This window comes from Scyliorhinus torazame, chromosome 2, assembly GCF_047496885.1.
Source record: "Scyliorhinus torazame isolate Kashiwa2021f chromosome 2, sScyTor2.1, whole genome shotgun sequence".
NCBI lineage: Eukaryota > Metazoa > Chordata > Chondrichthyes > Carcharhiniformes > Scyliorhinidae > Scyliorhinus > Scyliorhinus torazame.
The window spans coordinates 196,691,144-196,711,340 of record NC_092708.1 but is presented as its reverse complement, the minus strand read 5'-3'; the positions used below and the strand labels follow the sequence as shown (position 1 = coordinate 196,711,340).

The window sequence follows — 20,197 nt, the reverse complement described above, 5'->3', positions numbered from 1 at the left end:
AAGCGATTTGTTTTTACTCTATTCAAATCCCTGAAGGTAAATTCTACCGACACTTTGGCACTTGCCAAAATTCTCCATGCGCAGTTGAAACGGTGAGTGTCCTACTTTCATTGGCAAAGGATCATTGTGCATGAAATTGGTGCTACCCAAGCTTCGTTTCCATGTCTATTTTCCAGTTGGAAATTGGCTTGATTCCTGTTATCCAATCTTGCCCAGTTACTCTAACGCCAATGGAAGCTACCTTGCAATTACCCAAGGCAGACCTCGCAGTTGATCCTGGTCAGACCTCTTAAATAGTAGGGCGGCACGGTGGCACAGTGGTTAGCACTGCTGCCTCACAGTGCCAGGGACTAAGGTTCAATCCCGACCTTGGGTGATGTCTGTGTGGAGTATTCACATTCTCTCCATGTCTGCGTGGGTTTCCTCCAAGTGCTCCAGTTTTCTCCCACAGCCCAAAGATGTTCAGGTTAGATTGGATTGGCCATGATAAATTGCCCCTTAATGTCCAAAGATGTGTAGGTTAGGTTAAGGGGTTATTGGAATAGGGATAGGAAGTGCCTGTCACCAGTTTATAGTAAAAAACTCAATCATAACAACTTACTGTAGTGTCTTTAACCTAGTGAAAGGTCCCAAGGCACTTTGCAGGAGCATAATCAAAAAGCATTTGGCACTGTGCCACGTGAGGATATGCTTCAACAAGCTTGGTTGAAGAGGTAGGATTTGAACAATAACTCAAAAGATTTTGCAGGCAGGAAAAGAGCTCTGAAAAGTGACATCCAGAAAAGAACATTTCAGTATCTTGACTATTTAATCAGAGCTGAAAAGCTACAGAGATCTCTTCTAAATGGCAAAGTGGCAGACAGCAGAAGGAGGGGTCGACGTAGGCATAGTCGGATGACAGACATCACCGAGCGGTTGCAGACGAGCTAAAGTGTATCTGTGAGGATGGCACAAGACAGAGGAGGACGACAAACCATGAGATCAGATGTCCTGGTAGGAGTAGCTCCTAGCAGCAGTAGAGGAGGAGAGAGGTAGTGAAGTGGAGAAATCTAGGGAGGGAGAGCAAAATTGAGCAACGCTTGACACCATGGCACATAAAGAAATGCTGAAGCAAGCTCGGTTGAAAAGATAGGATTTAAACAATAATTTAAAAGAGGAAGAGAGGTGAAGAGGTTTCAGGAAGGAATTTCACATTGCATGCTTCTTGCAGACACCATTACAGAATTAGAGAATGATACAGCTTCAAAGGAGGTCCGAGTTCCTCTGTAGGCTCTTTGAAATAACCATCTAGTTAATCCCAACTCCTGACTCTTTCTTGATAATCCTATATATGCTTTCCATTCAAATATTCGTCCAGTTCCCTTTTGAAAGTTACCATTGAAACTGCTTTCATTCCCCTTTCAGACAGCGCCTTCCAGATCATCATAACTCGCTTATGATTCTTTTGGCAGTCATCTTAAATCTGTGTCCTATGGTTAGCGATCCACCTGCCTTTGGAAACAGTTTCTCTTTATTTACTAAACTCAAAACACTTCTTGATTTTGAACTCTTCTATCAAATCTCTGCTTAACCTGCTCCACTCTACGTAAAACAATCCTGGCTTCTCTTTTCTCCCCACATAACTGAAGCTCCTCATCCCTGATACATTTCGAGTTATTTCCTCCCGCATCCTGTCCCGAAGTGTAGTGCCCAGAATTGAACACAATACTCCAGCTAAGACCTAACCATGCTTGCTTGGCAATACCATTATAAAAACGCCAGATGATAGAGCAGAGAAGGAGGCCATTTGGCCCATTGTGCTGGCACAGGCTCTTTGAAAGTGTTTTTAGTATAATTGATTTGCTTTTGTACTCTACATTAATAAAGCTAAGGATCACATGTGTTTTTTTAACAGCCTTTCAGTGTATTGTCTTGTCGCATTCAAAGATTCATGTTCACACCCTCCCAGGTCTCTTTGTTCCAACGCTCCATTTTAAAATTGTGCTCCCCTGTTCTCCAGTGTAGTGCTGTGGGATTGAGAGGATGGGTGGGTCCTCAGTTTAACATCGCATTGAAAGTTAACTAGCCCCTCTGACCGTGTAGCACTCCAACGGTACTGCACTGGGCACGTCAGCCTGGACTACTTTCTCAAGTCTCTGGAGTGGAACTTGAACCCACAACCTTCTGACTCGGAGGAGGGAGGGCTTTTGGCTAGGCCACTGGTTGGAGAGGTTATCTTGCGTAACACTGTTTCAGGCACTGAGATAGTACATTTCTCACAGGTACATTTGCAAACTCCTGCTCCTGAGCGCCCATGTTTGTTGCACTTGCACAACCTTTGGAAGGAGGTGTAGGAGTGATAAACTCAAGCAGAAACATTCAGAAAGGTAAAATTAAAAGGTGAACAAACTAAATTCACAGGTGGTGAAGGAAAGATGCATGTCAAATGCAAAGATTAAAATTTCAGGCAAACTTCCGAGCATGAAAATGTGCAATCTGTCACAGAACTGAAATACTATGACAGTTTGTCAGATTGAGAACTCTTTATATTTTTTCAGTTTAAATAAAAACATGTTTGCATTGATAACAAAAGGCCACCTCATTTCCCATAGCATACTGGAACTGTCACCAGCTGCCCATCACGACACAAGTTTGGATGTCATGCTAGCTTTGTGCTTCTCGGAACACGAGTGCTCAGCAAGTGTAGTCTCCTGAGGCTTTGACAAAAAAGCTTTGCAATGCAGCCCCACTGCAATAGCCCACCTTGGTGGTTGGCTAGCCACTAAGGGCAAGCCATTCATTTCATCTAAATGACCCGCCACTCACTAAAAAGACCAGAGGGGCTTTTTCTATCATGCAGGCTTGAAATATTTGGGTTTAAAGCATAATTGCAGTTGTATAACAGGGTCTGTGGATGTTATCTAACAGCAGAAAATAATGAACGCTCAAGAATTGTGGCAAGGCCCAGTTGATTTAGTACCTTGCAATGCAAAATGGCCTTGAGGTTTTAAATCTTTTAGTCTCCATACCCTTTGCCGCCTTTTTGGTACAAGTATTCTGTTCTTTAACATCCAACAGAATTTTCTAAAATTAAACAAGTAAAAACAAATGCACCACAGGTTGTTACTTTTGGAACTCGGCTAGGCCACTGGTTGGAGAGGTTATCTTGCGTAACACTGACCTCTCTATGCCATGCTAACTGAAGACAGATTGGCCTATCATATAGTTGGCCACTATGAGGCACTAATGAGTGGCCAATTATAATACACAGGCCTCTGATTTCTTCCCCTCCTGCTTGTGAGGAAGGTCTCTATGATTCTCTCAGTGTTAACCCGTAACTGACTCTGTGAACTCTGTGTAAGAAGTGAGGGAAAATTCTAAAGGTACATACCAAGCGGGGTGGAGCAGTAGGTATGGAAACAAGACACGGCCTTTCTGCCAGGACTTAATAGCAGCCCCTACTCAGGCTCCACAGTGGCAAGCACCCATTTGGATCAAGGTACTGGAGAGCTGCCAATGTTCATTGCCACCGTAGCCCACTATTAATCAGTACATCAAGCAGAGTCAGGAACAGGCTAGATAAGCACGTGAAGGAATTAATGAAAATAAATCCAAAAGGAGTTGTCTTCGAGCAAGCCGGAAGTAGTGCTATACATTGAGATGTTGTCGATCAGATGAAGCGTTTAGCTGAGAATCCATCTGTTCTCTTAGGTGATGTGTAAGATCCAATAGCACTATTTTGAAGAACATAGGAATTCAACCAGGGGTCCAGGCTAATATTTATCCCTCATTGTGCCTAAAGGGCTGATGACCTAATCATTGTCACATTGCAGTTTGTAAAAGCTTGCTGTGCACATTTTGTGCTACATTTCCTATGTTACATTGGTGTCTACACGTCAAAACTACTTTGGCATGGCCTGAAGCTGTAAAAGTCTTCCTTTCATCTGACTGTCCATCCGTCAGTCCTTCCTTCTTTCCGTCTATCCTTCTTTCGAACTGTCTGTCCTTCAGTTCTTCCTTCCTGACATGTCTTCCATATCGAAGGATGTGGAAAGGCTACGGTCAGCAGTTTTGCAGTTCCTGTCTAACCTCAAGGGTGTTGTCATATGACTTTTCAACTGTGAATCCCAGCAAGTGTTCGAGGCACCCTTGTCTACAAGTACCTAATCTAATTACTTCACCATCTCCACATGTACCCAGTCACTCACATGATCACCCTCTGAAGTGAAAGCACTACCTCTGCCATTCCTCCATCCTTCATAAAAACATTTCCATTTCATCACTTAACTTTTGAGCCTTAAATATTAGACAGACTTAACTGTTCTCCAACTATTCTTTTGCTGTTTATAGAAACCTTGCACCTGCCATTTCTTGTCTTTCTTCATACCTCCTCTTGGAATGTTCTGACTTTCCTTTTTTCTTCCCTTGATAATTTTTTGTACTTGGCTTGGTTTACTTTTTGTATCTGTAGTCCTGTGTTATCAATTATCTCTTTTTGCATCGCGCTTTAGTTTTGGTTTCTGTACTGGTCCGAGGGGCTCCAAACTTTTGCTGCCTCACTGTTATTCCCAGTGGGGATAAGTCTGCACTCTACCCTAATTATCCCCTCCCTGAACATTTCCTGTTATTTCATTCCTGATTTTCTGGACTAGCTTCTGTTTTTATGAAAATCTCTTTGAAAAGCCTTTCTTTCCAGCCAGCCAGCCAAAATCTTTCAATTTTCCCTTTCCTTTTCATTTTTATATTGAACCTAGTTATGTTTTGGTCACTGTTTCTTATTTTCTTTCCTCAACCTTTGTAATCACTGCTTACCTCATTTCATTTCCAGAGCTAGATACAGCTCAACCCACTTCATTGTTGGGCTAATAACCATACTGATCTAGAAAGCAGTCCAGGACATATTGTAGAATCCCCTCCCATCATTGTCATTTTGAACATTCTTAGCCCAATCTACCTTTGAATCATTATTTACCTATTATTATTCCTTGCCTCCTGCTTTCATATCTAATTTGGCTGTATATCTTTTCTTTGTCCTTTGCAATGCTCAGCTTGTGATATGCTCCCAATGGATTTACCAGAATGTTACAAGGGATGAAGAATTTCAGTATGTGGAGGGTCCAGAAAAGCTTGGACTGTTCTTCCTCTTTGGAACAGAGAATGTTATGGGAAAATTAATATCGGTGTTCATAGTCATGGAGAGTTTTGAGAGTAGATAGTAGGGGGAAACCATTTCCACTGGCAAGTGGCACACACACAAGACAATTGACAAAAGAACCAGAGGGGAGATGTGCAGATATCTTCTTACGCAGCGAATTACGATGATCTGGAATGCACTGCCTGATAGGATGCCAGAAGTAGATTTGATTGTAACATTCAAAAGGGAAACGGATAAATACTTCAAGCGGAATAATTTGTCAGGCTATGTGGGGAAGGACCAGGCCTTGCCTGTGAATGCCTGAACTATAGGCCCTCATTAGATTTGGCCTTGCCTGTGACGCTGCTGACCTAATATCAACAGCTTCAGAATAGTAAACAGGAGGCAGGAGAGAAATTATTTTCTGAAATGTCTTGTTAAATTTCTTTGGTAATTGCTTAAGCTGCATTGAATAGAAATTTCCGTGTTTATGTAATATGACTTTCAACTATTGGACATCATTGCTTTATGGTAAATACAATATTTTGAATTCAGTTGAGATAAGTACTGTAATTTTTGACAACTATTTCAAACACCTAGACCATGATATAGATGTGAACTTATGTGTGACTGCTCTGACCTGCAGGAAGTGCATTGAGAGACTGAAAATTCACAGCGAGCTACAGTTTACTACCTTGATCTGTATAGGCATTGCGTCTGTTCCAAGCTTGTCGTCTTCTTTCTACCAAAGGTCCAGATTTGGAGAGGCTGAAACAGGGCAATTGAGTGTTCTCTCACCTGTTTGCTGGGTGAGATTAACAAACCGCCCCTGCTCTCCTGCCTCGCATCCCCCAGCTAGTTGTCGACTTTCTCACTGTGAGTGTGACATCTCTCTCTCTTTATCTCTCTCTCCCACTCTCCCCTTTGTCTTCTTCTCCCACTGCTCTCTGGACGCAGCCAAACGTAAAGCATGGAAACTAAACCGTGTAGGTAGCTTGCGAAACATATACAGCAGCAGCAGCACCAGCACCAACACAGAAGGTAATTAATTCAAGAAGAACACCAACTTAAAACCTGATCACCCAGCAGAAATTGGTATTAGTTTGCCTGGAGCCTACTTGCCTACTTGTGCGGGCTTTTATTTTGTTTGTGTTTTGTTTTTGTTTTATTAAACTGCTTCATTTATGTCATACATGTTCCTTTTTCTTTACTTAAATTCTGACCTTTCCTCTAGTTGTGGAATAGTGATGTTTAAATTACTTGAAGAAACCCATTTCCCATTCTCCCAACTCCCCTCCCCCTCCCTCACCAACCTCTCTCTTTTTGTACATGTTGGCATTCGATGTAATATTTTTCAAGTTATTGCAGTTTAAGGTGCAAGCAGCAGGTGTAATGATCTGTGGCAAAATACAATTGTGTGCTTTGACATTTAAGTACAGTATTTAATTTGTTTTGCGAAACATTGCCTGTAATGCTCTTTGTAGCTGGCTTCCAATCCAGAGCTGATGCATGCTAGGTCATTTGCATGTTCAGGTGCTTTATAGTCTATGCCTGTTATTCTGTATTGCTGAAGGTCAGCCAAGTCAAAGTTCATAAATTGACTTGAAATGCTTTCAGCAAAGGCAGCAATCACATGTTTGTTTAATAGAAGATTGGATTTTTTCATTTGTAAACGGAAATTATAAATTAGTTTCTTTCTTTATACAAAATGTCAGGAGGTCAATTTATTCAACTGCCCAAAATCCATTTCAAGGGGTTTTAATACATGTAGACCTGAAATTGTATATGATATACAGAATGCAAAGTTGGTCACATTCCAGTAAGTCAGCTGTAATGGGTAATGTTGTCACTTTAAGTGGAAAGCAAGTGGGTCAGATAATCATGGTGCTCCAGCCATATTACTTACAGACTTCTTCTCTGTGGTGGTTTTAATTTAATAATTTCCTGATTGTGTTTTCCTGAGAGTTTTTTTTTAATGTGTGAAATTCCTTCACATTGGTCAGAGCCTAAGGCCCTCAGTGAGTGTATGTTTTTTTTAATATGTATTAGCCACAAAGCTTGCATTTTGAATTGAGATTTTCACGGCTGTTTGAATAATTGATTCTGGTTTGCTGTAGAAATAGTTTATTCTGTCATCCAGCCCCTCTTTTATCACCAATTGGCATATGAATAAATGATTGAATCTGTATTGTAAAGTATGAAGTCGGCTACAAGTGATTGAGGCCCCCATTGTTACTGTGTGCTCCCAACAAGATTTCAAAGGCCAGTACTCACTTAGGCTTTTGCTCAAATAAAAACATTACTTCATTACAAATGAATGGAGAATTTTTGCATTTGTAATTGCTGTAAATGTTTGAGCAGAAACATTCCCCAATTCTGACATTTTACTGTTATTGTGCAAACTCTTACATTTTTAAAGTAGACCTGTTGCCTCCTCCTGTTGGACAAGCAGCACTGTCCGAAAGAGTTGTGTGAATGTCAGATTTTGTGGGCTTTTACAGCACAGAAATAGACCATTCAGCCCAGCACTCCTATTTACTTCATTTCCCCACTATCACTGTATCCTTTTAATCCTTTATCCCTCATGTATTTATCTGGCTTCCCCTTAAGTACATCTGTGCTCTTCACCTCATCCACTTCCTGTGATATGGAGTTCAACATTCTAACCAAGATCTTTCTCATGAATTCCGTTTTGGATTTATTAGTGACAATGCTACATTTATGGTCCCCGTGCTTTAGAGTGCCCTGCGAAGAGAAACATCTTCTGTATGTCCATCCATTCCAACCCTTTCATCATTTTTAAGACCTCCAGCAGGTCATCCCTCAGCCTTTATTGGGGGTAAACAAGCTACAGCCTGTTCAACTTCTTAATAGATGTACATTCTCAGATCTGGTATCATCCTTTAAATTGTTTTTAATTTCACTTTCTCCAGTGTCTCCCTAGGTCCTGAAATCATAGAATTTACAATGCAGAAGGAGGCCATTCGGCCCATCGATTCTGCACCGGCTCTTGGAAAGAGCACCCTACCCAAGGTCAACACCTCCACCCTATCCCCATAACCCAGTAACCCCACCCAACACTAAGGGCAATTTTGGACACTAAGGGCAATTTATCATGGCCAATCCACCTAACCTGCACATCTTTGGACTGTGGGAGGAAACCGGAGCACCCGGAGGAAACCCACGCACACACGGGGAGGATGTGCAGACTCCGCACAGACAGTGACCCAAGCCGGAATCGAACCTGGGACCCTGGAGCTGTGAAGCAATTGTGCTATCCACAAGGCTACCGTGCTGCCCCACGGAATAGCACGGAATTCCGTGGATAGCACAGAAATATGTTGTACAAAACAGTGAAAATTCCCACGTGCTACCACAGAGCCTGATATGGAACTCCGGGCAGCTTGTTGCTCCTCATTCCTTTTTTTGCAACGCGGAGGGCTTCTCTCCGCATTCCGTTCCTTCACTTTGCAGTGGATGATTGTCCAGATGCTGTTTGTGACTTTTTTTAAATTATAAGCAGGAGTGAGTAATCTTCTGATGTCCTTTAATGTCAGCTATCAGGTTGCAAGGCACTCCTTTGAAACTGGGCAACTTTTCAAAGCTGTTTTCTGAATGATCCCAGTAAATTCTAATTATGCCTCTGTTGTGTTTGTAATAGATGATGAAAAAGCAGTGGTCAATTTTCTTCCACTTGTAATCATTTTCAAATGTTAACCCTTCTCTTTAGCCGTTTAACTTCTGATCCCAATACAATCTAATAGACATGTTAGATCCATTAGCCAGTGAAAGTTCAGTGGTTAAGTTTCACTTGGGGAACCCAGTCTCCCTTGCAAAGCTTTCGTAACCCTTTGTGTGCCTGCATCGTAATACTGTCCGTTAACAGCCTGTTGACCTCTTAGCCATGTGCCTCTGCATTTCCCTTTGACCTTTGCATGCTTTGAACCGACTCAAGAAGTGTGCAGATTGAAACGATTTACAGGAAGGGACAGGTGTTAACAGCTCTTGCACCAGCCGACTCCATCTTGCCCCACAACCCTCCGGGCCGTGTTCTTCTCTTGTTCAGACTGTTTGCCTTTTGTTTCCTTTGCAGAGCAAGAAGAGAATTTTGAATTTATTATCGTCTCTCTCACGGGCCAGACATGGCACTTTGAAGCCACCTCTTACGAGGAAAGGGATGCGTGGGTCCAGGCGATTGAAAGTCAGATTCTGGCCAGCTTGCAGTCCTGCGAGAGCAGCAAGAACAAGGTGATTTCCCAATGCTCCTCTGTTCTGCTTGACTTGCTGACGATGCTCAGATGATACGTGCACCCTAACTGCTTCCTCTTGTAATGTTTTTAGCTGTGGTAGAGAGAACCGAAAGCTCTCCATTACTTTACAAAAATGTTGCGTGCTATTAAAAGGACAGTCCGCTCATGGCGCTTTCAATTTAAACATCTGGACATTATTTCTACCAATTCTATATTTGGTGTTGGCGCCTTCAGTGCATAGAAAACTGCACTTTAAAAAAAAAAGAAACCCCACTTAAAACCTCATGGAAAAGCTATAACAGTTAAGAATAAAATAAAGTTGATGTAAAATTTGTCACCCAGACTGCACAGAATAACAAATATTCCACTCCCTTTCATTAGTGTGCGGTTGGAGCTTTAATTTTGTTCTGTATATAACAACCCAATTAGGGCAGTCTCCAGGGAGAGCCAAACAATGATCTTCAATTGCTTTACAAGATCCATTAAGGACACTGGGCGCCACTAAGCAACCCTGAGTTTCCACAGCACTAATCCTTTTTGTGCAGTTTGTTAGTATTTATAGTAAAATGCAAGTTTCTCCAATATGTTTTGTGGTGAGGGTGAAAGAAATTGTCCCTGGCTTTCAGCACTTTGTGCCTGGACGTTTGAAAGCAGAGAATGCGGTGATTCCTTGTGTTGTTGTCAGAGTATAGTCCAAAAGCCTCAAAATTAATTATGGTGTTATTAACTGACAGAAACATAGGGCAAGAGGAGGCCATTTTGCCTCCTGAGCCTGTTTCAACATTTATTTAGATTATTCACGATTTCTATTTTAGCTCCATCTACCTACCTTGGTTCTATACCAGTCAAGTACCCTTACTCAACAAAAATCTTATCAATCCAGTTTTCAGTACCAGACTCAAAAGCTTTTAGGACAGAGAGTTCCTGATTTTCATTACCCTTTACATACATGAGTGCTTATTGATGTCCCTCCCTGAAATGCCTAGCCCTAAAACTCTATGTCCATCAGTATTATCAACTGTACTTTGTAGGGGGCAGCACGTGGCGCAGAGGTTAGCACCTCATGGTGCCGAGGTCCCAGGCTTGATCCCGGTTCTGGGTTACCGTCCGTGTGGAATTTGCACATTCTACGCGTGTTTGCGTGGGTTTCACCCCCACAACCCAAAGATGTGCAGGCTAGGTGGATTGGCCACACTAAATTGCCCCTTAATTGGAAAAAATGAATTAGGTACTCTTAAAAAGAATACTGTACTTTCTAGGTTTTCTATCACTTGCAGTTTCACCTCTTTGAGAATATTAAACATGAATTTTTTTGTAAATAATCAATGGCTTAGGAAAACATTATTTCACGGCCCACATGGCTGGAAGAGGGCATCTTTAATATTTTTATGGTCAGGGTTATAATGAAGTCAACTGACAAAGACATTTATTGAGGTTTATGGAAACAATTTGTTTATAGACACTCCTGAATATTTCATACACTTTTATATTGAATGGACTGTATCTTGGGCAATGGCACCATTTGAAACTACATATCCCAGAGTTATAGCACCTCGATTTGTGTCCACAATTGGTCAAGATTCTGAACCCGTCCCTTTCCTCGAGGGAGCCAGGAAGGGTGAAACAGAGGGGTGAGGAGGGGGAAGAGTCAGAAGGTAAGTTTGTCCTAATGTAGCCCAACTTCTGAAGGGCAGCTAGGGATGGGCAATAAATGCTGGCCTAACCAGCGACGTCCACACCCCCCAAGCAGGTGGTCACAGGAAAACACATGTGATTTCACCAGTGCATATTACTTGACATGTGGAGTCCAACAAGAGAGGGACAAAAACTACAGAGCTGCATTGAATAAGTTCTGTACTGCATTCTTCTCCCTCTCCCCTACCTCTCCATCTGCCCCTGCATATAACCCATCCCTGTGCTAATATGTGGAAGATAGGTTAGCTAGCCCAGGAAACCGGTTCTATAATTGCGGAAACATTTTTATTAGTACACAGCATCATGAATAATGTGCAAGTGCTTTTATTGGCCCTGATTGTTTCCTGTCTGTCATTTTGCTTTTGCATTAGTCACGACTAGCGAGCCAGAATGAAGCCATCGCCCTTCAGTCAATCAGAAACATTCGTGGTAATTCTCATTGTGTGGACTGCGAGGCACTAAGTAAGTGATGAAAAGACCTTTTCTGTCAAGTGTGGTTTCCTTCCTAATCCTTGTGCCATTCCTCACTGGAGAGAATTTCTAGGAGATCTTATAAAATCTCAAATGCATATAGCACAGAGGAAGGCCAATTCGTGTCGGTACTGGTGCTTTGAAAGAGCTATCCAATTAGTCCCACTCCTCTGCTCTTGCCCCGTAGCCCAGCAAATGTTTCCTTTTTAAGTTCCGATCCAATTCCCTTTTGAAAGGTATTATTGAATCTACTTTCAGACAATGCTTTCCAGATCGTAACACACCACTGAGTTTTAAAGAAAATTTCATCTCCCTCTCTCCCACACCCACCTGACTTTTTTGCCAATTACCTTCAATCTGAGTTCTCTGGTAACCCTCCTGCCAATGGAAATAATTTCTCCCTCTATATCAAACCCTCATAATTTTGAGTGTCTCTATATTAAATTTCCCTTTATCTGCTCTTAAAGAGCAAATCCCAGCTTCTCCAACCTCTTCAACTAACTGCATTCTCTGGTCCCATTTTGGTAAATCCCTGCAACTGCGTCAAAGCTTTGACAACCTGTTGGTGTCTGGAATTGCATGCAATACCCTAGTAGAGGCCTAACAACTGATTTATTATTAAGCTTATCGTAACTTATATCCACAGCGATGGTTAATGTTATTATGTATCTCATGACAAAGGGGGCAACTTGTGTGGTCAACACCGTCATGTTTGGCAGCAGTCCATGAAGGTCGCAGCTATCAAGTTTCCAGGGCGATTAGGCCAAAGCCCTGCTTTAGACAGAGGCCTAGTCACATGTACTCAATGGAGGCCGTTTTATTACTTACTGTAAATCTGCTGTCAGCTAAAGTAACTTACTAAGTCCTTGACACTTACCAGAGGCGCTTTTGCCAAATCAGGATGATCAATTATACTTCTTTTTAAATGTCTAGTTAACACAATTAATTGGATAAAATATATGCTTTGATCGTCCCAAAGGGTCCCCTTATGAAGCTCCTGTTATATTGCAGCTGTCGGTGTTAAACTATAGGATATCATCCAAATCTACTGTATGAAGTAAATACTAAAAAAGGTAAATGGGAAGATGCCTCATGGGTGCATGCTTTATATTGCTCCTTAGTGTTAGGAAAATTAAGGTTGTTTTACGTGATTTGTATTGGCATTGGTAAACATTAAAAATTAGGTCTAGTTTTAAGTGGGTTTAATTTAATATTTATCTGCCAGGAAGGGTAAAACCTACAGTCAGATTCGTGCTGGATCAAAGTGTTTGAATGTGTGGGGGTTAGTTAAGTTCCAACTGTGTTTTTATTGTGCTTGGAGAGAGTTACAGCATTAAGAGTAAAAATAAGTAAGTTGGTGCTTGGCAACAGTGGGCCACTTTCCAGAGGGAAGGGTTTTCCTTTGTTCTTAGTTTTAACTGGAATCTAGAGCAGTTAGAGACAGGTCACTGAGGAATGAATAGATCTCAACTCTGCCAGGAGAAGAGACATGTTAGGGTGGGAGATTGGGCCTTGGTAGGGTCCTCTTTTCAAGGCTCGGTGCAGTCTCGAAGGGTCAAATGGCTCCTTCTGCACTGTAGGGATTCTATAATTCTATAATCAGAGAGTGGGAACAGAAAGAGCGTTTAAGACACCTGAAGTTAAGAGAACAGAAACCAAGGTATTGTTCAGAAGAATTCAAGGAAGAGTAAACAAAGTGTTCTGAGTTAAAGAGACAATTACAGTAACTAAATTTAAAGTGGGACAGCAGACTTCAGAGGTAGATGAAGCCGTTTGATGTTATTTTAGTACCGTCTGGGATTCGAGAGTTAAAGCAATTGGGAGCAGTTTGCATTGAAATCCGTAGACAAAGAAACCCTAAAGGGTCGGTGTAAAACCTGGACTGGATTTCAGAATGCAAACTATAAAGGGAAAGCATAATTTTGCGAGAAGATTTTAAAATGCATTTTCCAGAGTGGAGTTTGGAAACTCTCACATGACAATCATCTAGGGGGATTCTGAGGAGACATACACACACATTCACTTGGGGTTCAGAGTAGAGAGTGGATTTGCTCACAGTCATCTTGTGTGCTTAAAAGGGACTTTATATTAATGAGATCATTGTAGATTAAGAAGTACTTTGTAATCCATTTTAATCCTAAAACCTGTGTGTGATTGTTAAGCAAAGGGGGAGTAAGTATTGCAACATAATCAAATATTTTCAGGTTTGGTAAATGTATTTTTGTTAAAGCTAATTGGCGGTCCTGTGACTCTGTTCCTCCACGTTTTATTTTTTAAAAACATAAAAGTGACATTTTTTTGAGGGAAGGGTTCCATTCTGGGATCCTCCTGTCCAGTTGTAACACCGTAAGAAGTCTTGCAACACCAGGTTAAAGTCCAATAGGTTTGTTTCGAATCACTAGTTTTCAGAGCACTGCTCCTTCCTCAGATGAATGAAGAGGTAGGTTCCAGAAACATACATATAGACAAAGTCAAAGATGCAAGATGATACTTTGAATGCAAGTCTTTGCAGGTAATTAAGTCTTTACAGGTCCAAACGGAGCAACTGGAGAGAGGGATAATCACAGGTTAAAGAGGTGTGAATCGTCTCAAGCCAGGACAGTTGGTAGGATTTTGCAAGCCCAGGCCAGATGGTGGGGGATGAATGTAATGCGCCATGAATCCAAGCTCTCGGTTGAGGTTGTACTCATGTGTGCGGAACTTGGCTATAGGTTTCTGCTCAGCGATTCTGCGTTGTCGCAGGTCCTGAAGGCCGCATTGGAGAACGCTTACCCGAAGATCAGAGGCTGAGTGCTCTTGGCTGCTGAAGTGTTCCCCGACTGGAAGGGAACATTCCTACCTGGCGATTGTCGCGCAATGTCCGTTCATCCGTTGTCGCAGCGTCTGCATGGTCTCGCCAATGTACCACACCCCGGGACATCCTTTCCTGCAGCGTATGAGGTAGACAACGTTGGCCGAGTCACACCATGTACCTGGTGGGTGGTGTTCTCAAGTGTAATGGTGGTACCGATGTCGATGATCTGGCACGTCTTGCAGAGATTGCCATGGCATGGTTGTGTGGTATCGTGGTTGCTGTTCTGAAGGCTGGGTAGTTTGCTGCAAACAATGGTTTGTTTGAGGTTGCGCGGTTGTTTGAAGGCAAGTAGTGCGGGTGTGGGGATGACCTTGGCAAGATGTTCATCTTCATCGATGACGTGTTGAAGGCTGCGAAGAAGATGTCGTAGTTTCTCCGCTCTGGGAAAGTTCTGGACGACGAAGGGTACTCTGTCGGTTGTGTCCCATGTTTGTCTTCTGAGGAGGTCGGTGCGTTTGTTTGCTGTGGCACGTTGGAACTATCGATCGATGAGTCAAGCGCCATATCCCGTTCGTACTAGGGCATCTTTCAGCGTCTGTAGATGTCTGGTGTGCTCCTCCTCGTCTGAGCAGATCCTGTGTATATGGAGGGCTTGTCCATAGGGGATGGCTTTTTTGATGTGTTTAGGGTGGAAGCTGGAGAAGTGGAGCATCGTGAGGTTATCCGTGAGCTTGCAGTAAAGCAAAGTGCCGAGGCGACCGTCCTTGATGGAGATGAGTGTGTCCAAGAATGCAACCGATTCTGGAGTGTAGTCCATGGTGAGTCTGATGGTTGGATGGAACTTATTAATGTCATTGTGTAGTTGTTTCAGTGATTCTTCGCCGTGGGTCCAAAGGAAAAAAATGTCATTGATGTATCTGGTGTATAACGTCAGTTGAAGGTCTTGTGCGGTGAAGGAGGTCTTGTTCAAACTTGTGCATGAAGATGTTGCCATATTGAGGTGCGAATTTGGTCCCCATGGCTGTTCCGTGTGTCTGGATGAAGAACTTGTCGAAGGTGAAGACGTTGTGATCCAGAATGAAGCGGATGAGTTGCAGAATTGCGCCTGGAGATTGGCAGTTGTCGGTGTTGAGTACTGACACTGATGCAGCAATGTCATCGTCATGGGGGATGCTGGTGTAGAGTGCTGAGACGTCCATTGTGATGAGGAATGTTCCTGGTTCCATGAGTGCTGAGTTTCTGTAAGAAGTCCGTTGTATCGCGACAGAATGGCGTTCCTTGTATGGTGGGTTTCAAGATGCCCTCGATGTAGCTAGAGAGATTCTCACACAGGGTCCCATTGCCTGATACGATTGGACGGCCGGGTGTGTTGGTCTTGTGTATTTTCGGGAGGCTGTAGAGATCTCCAATACGGGGAGTACGTGGGATGAGAGGACATAGGGTGCTCTGAAGGTCTGGATCCAAGGTCACCCTAAACACATTAAAGAAGCCATACCCTATGGACAAGCCCTCCATATACACAGGATCTGCTCAGACGAGGAGGAGCGCAACAGACATCTACAGACGCTGAAAGATGCCCTCATACGAACGAGTAAAGGCGCTCGACTCATCAATCGACAGTTCCAACGCGCTACAGCAAACAAACGCACCAACCTCCTCAGAAAACAAACACGGGACACAGCCGACAGAGTACCCTTCGTCATCCAGTACTTCCCTGGAGCGGAGAAACTACGACATCTTCTTCACAGCCTTCAACACATCATCGATGAAGACGAACATCTTGCCAAGGTCATCCCCACACCCGCACTACTTGTCTTCAAACAACCGCGCAACCTCAAACAAACCATTGTTTGCAGCAAGCTACCCAGCCTTCAGAACAGTGACCACAACACTACACAACCCTGCCATGGCAATCTCTGCAAGACGTGCCAGATCATCGACATGGGTACCACCATTACACGTGAGAACACCACCCACCAGGTGCGCGGTACATACTCGTGCGACTCGGCCAACATTGTCTACCTCATACGCTGCAGGAAAGGATGTCCCGAAGCGTGGTACATTGGCGAGACCGTGCAGGCGCTGTGACAACGGATGAACAGACATCGCGATACAATCGGCAGGCAGGAATGTTCCCTTCCAGTCGGGGAGCACTTCAGCAGTCAAGGGCATTCAGCTTCTGATCTTCGGGTAAGCGTTCTCCAATGCGGCCTTCAGGACACGCAACAACGCAGAATCGCCGAGCAGAAACTTAAAGCCAAGTTCCGCACACATGTGTACAACCTCAACCGGGACCTTGGATCATGTCACATTACATTCATCCCCCACCATCTGGCCTGGGCTTGCAAAATCCTACCAACTGTCCTGGCTTGACACAATTCACACCTCTTTAACCTGTGATTATCCCCCTCTCCAGTTGCTCCGTTTGGACCTGTAAAGACTTTATTACCTGCAAAGACTCACATTCAAAGTATCATCTTGCATCTTTACTTTGTCTACATATATGTTTCTGGGACCCACCTCTTCACTCACCTGAGGAAGGAGCAGCACTCCGAAAGCTAGTGACATCGAAACAAACCTGTTGGACTTTAACCTGGTGTTGTAAGACTTCTTACTGTGCTCACCCCAGTCCAACGAGAGCATCTGTACATCACTGTTATAATACCAACTGGGAATGTAACAGTAGGTCAACCCAAAGATTCATTGAGTCATCAAAGCAAGAATGTCCCCAGTTTGATCCTTGACCATAGCATGTTTAACAACCTGAAGAGTAAGAAGTGTACAAGAGTTCTAATAAAAATAGAAAATTCTGGAAAACTCAATGGGCGGGATTCTCGGTCCAGCGACTCCAGAACTGGAAAACCCGATTGGGCGGAGAATGACGCGAGGCGAAAATCGTGGCTGGCACCAGGCGCCTGACAGAAAGCCATGCTCCGGTGCCTCAACAGCGACGTCAATGCATTTCTACGCTGCACGCACAGTAAACGCCGTTGGGATATCATTTACCGGCATGAACCCGTATTCTCCGCGGCTTCCACGATGCTTTGCCTCCGCCAGGAGAAATTATCGACTGCGAGCTTCACTTGTGTTTTAAAAATAGGGAAATAGGCGCCTTGGCTACTGTGGGAGAGGGAGGGAGGTATGAAAAGTGTTAAACAGTGCTATAGTTTGCTAACAGTTGTGCCAGTGGGGGGGGGGGGGGCTTCTGCCAGGGCCGGGTGGAGTACCGATGGGTGGCCAGGGATGGGCTGTGGGGTCGGGGTGGAAGGCACGGACACATTGCAAGGAAGCCATGCGGCTGCACACACCTCTGATTGCCCACTGTGATCTTCATGCCGTGGGTCGTATGGTGTCCACTCCCAGGTCACCCCCCTAGGTACCCTCTGGCCCCAGCTGACCCATCAATGGGATGGATGCACTCCAGCGCAACCAGTGCCATCTTATTGGCTGGGATGAGTGTGTGTGGGGAGTGGAGTTCTAACATATGGATGTAGCTTGTCAGCCTCTCGGGTGCCAATTCTGGCGAAATGGATATAATGAAAAATGTAAATCGCTTATTGTCACAAGTAGGCTTCAAATGAAGTTACTGTGAAAAGCCCCTCGTCGCCACATTCCGGCGCTTGTTCGGGGAGGCTGGTACGGGAATTGAACCGTGCTGCTGGCCTGCCTTGCTCTGCTTTCAAAGCCAGCGATTTAGCCCAGTGGGCTAAATCAGCCCCAGGATATAGTTTGTTATTGGAATTGATCGTGTTCCACTTGGCGCCAGTGCTAGCCCATGATGAATGGGTCTGGGACCGGTGCAAAATGTTGTTGTCTTGGAAGTCCACCGATTCCATCCCGACATCAGCACTTAGTTTCTGAAACAGAGAATCCCATCCTATCTGGCAGTATTTGGAGAGAAAAACAGAGTTTACATTTCAAGTCCAAATGACCCTTTTTTGGATCTGAACTGGATGCCAGTGTGGCTGATGGTCTTTGGGAAAATGGATCCATTTACTGATAATTCAACATAGAATCATGGAAAGATACAGCATAGTAGGAACCCCTTAGCCCAACAATTCTGTATCATCTCTTTCAAAAGAACTTCCCTGCTTCTATTCATATCCCATCTTGTCCCCTTTAAGCGTTTCCAGTTCCTATATGATGTCTACAATTGAATCGATATTCCCCCCCCCCCCCCCCCCCAATGCAGTGCATTCCAAATCCTGACCACTCATTTTATGAAGGGGTTCATTTTCCCCTTTTTTTTGCCAATCACCTTAAATTGGTGTCCTCTGTAATGCCTTGTCATCCACTGGAAAAAGTTTCTCTCTTTTTACTCTTTGCTAAACTCTTAGGGCGCGATTCTACGCTCCCGCAACTAAGTGCCCACGCCGTCGTGAACGCCGTCGAGGTTCACGACGGCGCGAAACGGCCCCGATCTCGACCGATTCAGGCCCCAAAAATAGGCTAGGATAGGGTCCGCGAGAAACTCGGGGGGCGTGTCACGAAAGCAGCATCGTCAGCGCGTGCCAGGCGGCGCCGCTTAAATGACACGGCCAGCGCCGCGTAACTGCCGTCACCGCGCATGCGTGGTTGCCGTCCACCCCGAGGCCGCCCTGCAAGAAGATGTCTGATGCATCTTGCGGGGCGCGGAGGAAAGGAGGTCCTCCTTCAGAGAGGCCGGCCCGCCGATCGGTGGGCACCGATCGTGGGCCAGACCCCTTTTGAGTCCTACCCCGGTGAACGAATCGCCCCCCCGCCCCCCCCCCCCCACAGGCCATCCCCCCAGCGTTCCCGCGCTGTTCCTGCCGGCAGCGACCAGGTGTGGATGGCGCCGGCGGGAAACCGTCGTTTTCGGCAGGCCGCTCGGCCCATCCGGGCCGGAGAATAGCGGGTGTAGCGGAGAATCGCCATTTTGGGTGTCCCGGGCGATTCTCCGGCCTGCGCCGCGCAGAACTCGGCGGGGCCGTTCTCGCCGCTTGGGTGAAACGCGGGAGGGCGTCGGACCGACATCGCGGGGAAAAATGGCGCGCCAGGGGATTCTCCCAACCGGCGCGGGAGCAGAGAATCGCGCCCACAATGTTTTGAACGACCTCTATCAAATCTCCTCTTAGCCTTCTCTACTGCAAGGAGAATAGCTCCAGCTTCTCCAGTCTATCCAGATCTCTGTATTTTCCACATTCCTATCACATTGCCTCAACAACTCCTCTAAAAGTCACCAGGACCCAATATTCAAAGAAAAATATTATAATAGAGGATAACCTTGTCCACAGAGAAAAGGATTTTCACTTTTCAAGCTCACTTTCAAATTGGGCAAATAGATGATTAGTAAACAGGTCGGGTAGCACCTGTGGAGAGAGAAACAGTTAACATTTCAGCTTGTGATCTTGGATCAGATGAAAGTTCTGATGAAAGGTGACAACCTAAAACATTTCATTATATTTGTTGCTCCACAGGTGCTGCCTGGTCTGCTGGGTATTTCCAGCATTTTCTGGTTTTATTTCAGCTTTCTAGAATCTGCAGGATGTTACTTTTGTCTCGACATTTATTATGCACTGTTTTATTAACTTTTTGCCGCTTTGATTATTTCAGATCCAGACTGGGCCAGTTTGAACCTAGGAGCCCTCATGTGCATTGAATGCTCGGGTATCCACCGCAACCTTGGCACCCATCTGTCACGGGTTCGTTCCCTTGATCTTGACGATTGGCCCCTGGAACTCATCCGGGTAATGTCGTCCATTGGGAATGAAGTTGCTAACGGCATCTGGGAAGGAAGTGCTCAGGGGCGCAGCAAACCCTCACCGGATTCCACAAGGTACATGCATGCATCTCTATCTGAATTAGCAGCTAAAATCCTGAGTCGAGCGTTTGTTGTCTCCAGACTGTACTGTA

The 20,197-nt window shown here is 44.5% G+C and overlaps 1 protein-coding gene across 8 annotated transcripts in view; it reads left to right on the top strand.

Moving 5' to 3' along the window:
- agap1 (ArfGAP with GTPase domain, ankyrin repeat and PH domain 1) overlaps positions 1–20,197 on the top strand; it is a 1,093,107-nt gene that overhangs the window by 933,612 nt on the left and 139,298 nt on the right. For 5 of the 8 annotated variants that reach the window (XM_072482227.1, XM_072482220.1, XM_072482209.1 and 2 more), the window contains 4 exons: positions 6,071–6,154; positions 9,207–9,361; positions 11,430–11,520; positions 19,898–20,120. In XM_072482227.1, the coding sequence (XP_072338328.1) occupies positions 6,071–6,154; positions 9,207–9,361; positions 11,430–11,520; positions 19,898–20,120 (553 nt within the window). The remainder of the gene's footprint in view (positions 1–6,070; positions 6,155–9,206; positions 9,362–11,429; positions 11,521–19,897; positions 20,121–20,197) is intronic. The other 3 variants (XM_072482237.1, XM_072482190.1, XM_072482200.1) reach the window with 1 other exon arrangement.